At 35.7% G+C, this 6,577-nt stretch overlaps 1 protein-coding gene across 1 annotated transcript in view; it reads left to right on the top strand.

The window, feature by feature from the left end:
• The window catches only part of fgd4a (FYVE, RhoGEF and PH domain containing 4a), a 119,977-nt gene that overhangs the window by 83,444 nt on the left and 29,956 nt on the right, over positions 1–6,577 (top strand). Inside the window, 1 exon segment of the mRNA XM_030135664.1 lies at positions 5,451–5,600. Coding sequence (XP_029991524.1) covers positions 5,451–5,600 — 150 coding nt within the window.

Genomic DNA, 6,577 nt, shown 5'->3' with positions numbered 1-6,577 from the left:
CAGTCTTGGTAAGATAAAGACCACTCAGGGCAAAAGGAATATTTTGCCCCAGGCACCAATTTGGCACAGAACGACAAACTTTTTTGAATCAAAAATGCATCTGGACGGGCACTGCACACATATGGCACGTAATGTTTTCCACTTTAACACCAGTCATCCATATATTTTTGAGCTTTTTCAGTCCAAGCTGTTGTCTAATCAAAATTCTATCACACCTACATTATTAAATTACCACCACAAAAGACAAAAAATAGCTGCAAACCCATTGTGATATCATGAATTGTATTATAAGCTTTCTGTGTGTATGTTCACGCTGCGTCAAATACCACGCGATTAGCAGGTAGGGGTTAGGGTTAGCAGTTACGAATATGTAATCTAGAGATCTTGGCGTACATTGGCACACGAACAAATGGCATCAACCCGGTAAAGCCTGAACCATTAAATCATTGACAGAAAATTCTAGTTCTTTGAAACTGGAGCCTTTATTGGTCCTTCTGAACAATCCAAAAAAAAAAAAAAAAATTCGAATATCAATTTCCATGTACAAGTTTCAGTTTTGTATCATATTTCATACATCGGGTCTCAATGCTCAAATATTTTTGAACAAACAAAAACATAATATAACACAAACATGTATAACAAATTGGTAATTCCTTTTCAAAATTGCCAAAGGTCTGCCTCCTTCCTCATTAACCCTTTCATGCATGATTTATGAGAACCTTTGTCAAATTTTTTTTCTTGAATGTTTTTATTCATCCTTGGGCATGAAAAAAACAATGCAATCAAGTTTGGTTTTTTTTCCATTGAGTTACAAAAATGTCCATGCATTAAATTTTTGAAGTAAAGAAACGTGTTTAAATCCCAATATCAGAAAGTGATATGAAAACAATGAAATAAAAACATTTTTAATGCTGCTAATCTGATGTTTTCTCACATTTTAACATATTCTAATGCTAGTTATTACTCACTTTATGGAGATAATATGCAAAAAAAAAACAAAAAATTATCTCACACTTAACTGATTTACACTTGTTAGTGCAGATCAGGTTTATCAAGAACAGCAAAGTTACAGTAATGGTATGAATTGCAGTGTATGAGATGATGCATGAGTGTCCACTGTGTTGGCTGATATGGAACTGAAACAACACAGTACAGTTGGTGTCGGCTGCTGCCTTATCGGTACAGACAGCTGCCTGCCAGCCAGCTGAGCCCATAAAAAGAAAAAAAAAAAAGGAAAATAAAGGAAGAAAAAAAAAAAGGAACTGAAACAACAAAACCCATAAATATACAACAGTTTTGAATAACTGTCCACTGTAGTGACCACTATGCATGAAATGGTTAATGGCAGTCTTGTAGTGTCAGTGGAAAGGCCTCTGCTGAACAAATTCCTCCCCCTGGTGGATAATGTGTGTATTGCATGTATCTAATTGTATACATCAGGTTTTTCAAGAAAAATAAATATCACACTGATCATGTAGAGGGCTTCAAAACTCATGTATCAAATATGATACGTTTGGTGTTAAAGGGTTGAATAACACACGAAAGGATGAAAATTCGTACACATAGCACGCCAAATGCCATAAGAACTGGTGTGACATACAACGCAATTTCATGAGATTAATCTGGCAAACCCTCCCTTTTTCCCCCCCCATTTTCAATCAACTAATTGCATCAGCTCTAACACAGTTAATGTATCAGTCATGCAGGTTGGGATTAATTATATTGTGTGAGCTTGATCTATTTTTGGACAGGACAAAAAAACCTCAATGAATTAAGACTTGTTTTCAATCATTTCTATTCCAAGGACACATCTAACTTATGATGCTGCCTCTTGCTGAGCGTCAAACAGAGGGGGACCAGACCAAAACAGGAGTTAGAAGTTATAGTTACTGCAACATTCTGCACCATCAGAAAACAGCATTTACAAAGCAATGCAATTAATTTTTAAAACATACATTCCCTCTGACTTCAGAACTATGTATTTAGGACTCAAAACACCTGCTATGAAAATAGATGAATATCTCTGGAATGTTCTTTTGGCAGCAGGGAAAAAAGCAATAACAAAAAAATGGATGGTATAAAATGAGCCAACTGTTCAGCAATGGGTTCAAATAACATGGGACATTTACAAAATGGGAAAAGAAAAAAAAAAAAAAAAAAAAAATCACCTTCACTGCTAATCTGAAATAAGAAATATTCATCAAACAATGGGAAAATTATGTGAAACAGTACATGCCAAATGTTACCATGGTGATATAAAAAGAGACTATTCGATTTAATATGTACTTATTAATTTTTTTTCAGTCTGTATAAATATCACTCATAATCTTTCTTTTCTACTGAATGTTATACAAAGCTAGATATGTTCATGCTGTTCTCTCTCGATGTTTGGGGAAAAAAAAATAAAAAATTTCCAATCCCTAAGACAATGGGACAGAGACAATCAGAAATGTATTTTGCCTCACTGAACTTTTTTTTTGATGGAGAATGTTCTTGAATGTGAACACTGTGAGGAATATGTGGCAGATTGATTTGACTAAAATGTTATGTCTCTTACGCTTCAATAAAAATAAAATTAAAAGAAAAAGAAAATGGCCAAATATCAGTTCTTAAAATAAACTCTTATGAGCTTAAAAAAAAAAAAAGAAAAAAAGAAAACAGCATTTACACACAAGTTAGCTACAACACCGCATTGATTTCTGCCTGCAGCCTATATACATCAATGCCTTTTGCTAAATTGCACGTCTGTTTAAGTGACCACCATAAATGGAAACTAATGGACTAATAGCCTGTAAAGTAATGAGCCTGCTTTCTGGCTGCAGTGTAGAGCCATATATGGGTACTTGCCTTACCAGACTGCAAGTATGTGTGTGTGTTTTACATGCATGTGCCTTGTGTTTGCGTGAGTGTGTTCGTGCATGTGTGTGGCCTTGGTATTTATCATGTTGTGGGGACGTAAATGTGTCTAGAGTCACTTCTGGAGACTCTTTTGAGGTTAGACATAGGCCAAAGTTTGGGTTAGGTTTGGGTATGTCATGGGTAGGATAGGTAAGTGTCCAGGAAGGGAAAGTTTAGTCCATGTAATGTCCCTTAAACTCATGGAAACTCAATGAGTTTGAGGTCAGAGAGCAGTCCATTAAGGCTTCTGTAAACACTGCCACTTTGTCTGCTGCTCCATTAAATCAGTCTGTCTGCTCTATCTAAACACTGATTCTGTACCATCTGTGGCCAGCTGGTTGGGTAAAGCCTTCTCCGGTCTGGTCATCAACAGGATCATTAGCTGGATAATCAACTGAACTGTCTGACACCTTCAAATATTTAGCCTTCAGCTGCTTCTTATCAGACACTAACATAATGAATATGTAGAACTGTGTGCTGTGATTGTCAGTCTAGTCTGGGTTGTCAGGGCTGAGTTATGAGAGGAATATCTCTGTCAGCGTTGGACACACAGAGGGTTGTCGTAAATTAGAAAAGCACAGCCATCTCTGTAAATCTTAACTTCAATTTAACTGGGATGAAGCAAGTCTGTGAAAGTGTTTGAAACAAAGTATACGACCTTGAAGGTTAAACCAGTGGCTGAAGGACAGAGTTTTTTCTCATTGTTTACAACATTTGCTTTAAATCCTTTGTGTAAAAAAAAAAAAAAAAAAAAAAAAAGAAAAGATTTTCTCTTATTTTAGAGCTGTGTGAAATTCGAGTCTTTACTAAATGTTGCATCATTACCTCAAATGGAAAATTTTATTCAACTTCATGCAATTGAGGTAGAGGTAGGCAATTATAAAATCAGATATTCACATTTTTATATTTGTTCTTATATGTGATATATGACAGAAGAAATTTTTTTTTTTTTTTTTTTTAAGTGCACTATTATGGTCTTAAAAAAAGCCACCTCTGGGTCCATAGTCACCTCTCTGTGATTAATGAGAAAAGAACATAGATTTATTTAATGCTTATAACTTTTAATCCCTCCAGTTCAATGTCAAAATTCAAAATGAATATAGTTGAAATAATGTGTTTTCTTTATTCAACTTCATAATCAGCTTCAAGACATTTTAATAAAGTCTTATGTTTACACCGACACCAACATTTACATTTTTTCTGCATATATACAGTATATATATCAGTTCCAAACACTGGTTATTAATTTCCTTGATTATTATTAGTAATTGTTATTGGTAGTGGTACATCAGTGCTCACTCCAGGGCGTCACATAGCGTGTAAGCTTTGAAAAGTGTGTTTAAACAGTGGTCTGATCTGATCACAATCAATGATATGAAAACATATGACAAATGTAAGCTACAATATGATGCATTATTTGTGTAAACGCATGACTCAATATTTTAACAAACAGACGTGAAGCATTTTTACATGACAAGTGCATGAACACAAGTACAGTATGTGTCTGAGGGTGCGTTCACATGGCAGGTCTTAATGCTCAATTCGATTTTTTTTTACTAAAATCTGATTTTTTGTTTTGTGGTTGTTTGCATTATAATTAAAATGCAAATAATATCAGACTCATGTATGAACAGCCTATGGTCCAGAAGTGACCCGCACATGCAGAAGAAGACATGAAATCACAAGAAGCACACTGTGTTTACGCAAGTCAGTATGGATTTTGCAGGGTCCTACCTCTACTAGCTCAAAATTGTGACGTTTGTCGCATTTCAGTGACGTAAAATTTGGATGAAATATGTCATGGCCTTACTGACTGAGGTCACATTGCAAAACATCAGATTTAGGACCACATATCAAATAGGGGTGTAAGAAAATATCGGTTCTGCAATATATTGCGATATTTCATTTCACAATACTAAATCGATTTTTTTAAAAAGTACTGTACCGATATTTTTAGGTATTTATTCAAATGCAGATATTGCGGGGGTTCATTTTAGTTTTTTATTTCGTTTTTGTTTATATTTTATTTATCATTATTTAACACTTTTATTAATTAATGTTAGTTCCTTTGTTGGGATTGCACACAAACAATGTTCTGATGTTAGTTCTGAACTAATAGAATATGAACATTTGAACAGGATCTTAAACTGTAATGTCTGTAAAACAGAATTTAAGTTTCAACACAGGAACATTTTGTGATATAACATTAGATCCTGTTCTGATCAAATAAAAATGTGTTTAGTATTTGTGCATATTTCTGGTGTAATTCAAGTCTTCAAGGAAATAATTCTTTTAAAAAAGAAACAAACAAAATCTTGCCATTTTAACAGTATCATGATATATGGTGATATATTGTATGGTGATCTAGTATCCAGATTCTTGCCAATACACACCCCTAATATCAAAGTTGCCTGGGTCATGAAAATCCGATATAGGTCACATATGGGTTGAAAAGTTGGATTTGGTCCATTTTACCTATAGTGTGAACATAGCACAAGCTGCATGCAGACATGGTTTAATGGACTCTTTCTCCGTTTGTCTCTGTCCTCCAGCTTTAGGCAACAGCCCGTCTTGCAGCAGTAATACGCCCAGTGTCCAGGACTGTCTGAGTCGAGCAGCATCTGGGCCCAGTAAGAGGAGCCTCGGAGGGGTCAATGGAAGAGGCCTCGGCAGCAGGCCTCGGTCCACGTCTAAACCACAAGGTGCGTACTGACAACAAGGCCAGGACACCAGTCTGCGGTTCAAATGTAAATTCAACGACAGAGCACCGAGACGATCTGACTTTTTCCACTTAGCCTGATCTTTCTGTGTAGAGTCTCTAGAGACAGTTTGTAAATATTAACCATGCCTGGGGACTTTTACAGTAGCAGCACAGTGGAGCTCAGGCCACTTGAGAAAAACAGAAAAAAAAAGGAGTAAAGTTATGTAAGTTGGCCTGGGATCAGCAAACTCTGAGCCTTGTTCCTCTTTTAATTGAGCTGAGTAAATCACAAGCATCAGTGTTCCAATGTGTACTGTGGTCTGTAAATCATGCAGACACTTCAGTTCCCATGCACATATGAGAAAAGTAGAACTAACGCAGCCTCTCTAGATCCATGGTTCTCAAATTATCTGGCTTCAGGACCCACTATCCCCCCTCAATGACAAGCCACGACCCAAATTTATAACAGTTAAACTTTTCAACTATTTAATAAAAAGATGGTGTGTTTTGAAGCTGAGATAAAACTGAATATTGAACTATGAAAACACTCAAGACAAGTTTAATGATAAACCAAACTGACCTGCAGGTGGTAATAGTACATATGGAAATATTCCCTTTAACACTAAATTAGGTACAGTTTAACCAAAACCGACAATGTGCTCTCAGTTAAAAATTAAAAGTTCATTCAGTCACTAATTGAAGAATTAAACACACTGAGGTTTTTGTCCTCAATGTAAATAAAACTATCTGATGTTGTCACGGTCATACCTGAGTTTCACCATGATATGAATAGAAACTTTTGGGTCTTCTACGCAGTAAAATATGCAATGTTAATTAGCATTACAGCACATTACCGCCACCTACTGTTGGGGAGTGTGAATGGGCGGTGCTCAGCTCCATAAAAAATAAAGCACACGCCAAACATATCGTATTTGATACATGAGTTTTGAAGCCCTCTACATGATCAATGTGATTTTT

This window comes from Sphaeramia orbicularis, chromosome 6 (assembly GCF_902148855.1).
Source record: "Sphaeramia orbicularis chromosome 6, fSphaOr1.1, whole genome shotgun sequence".
NCBI lineage: Eukaryota > Metazoa > Chordata > Actinopteri > Kurtiformes > Apogonidae > Sphaeramia > Sphaeramia orbicularis.
This window is presented reverse-complemented; position numbering and strand designations above follow the sequence as displayed.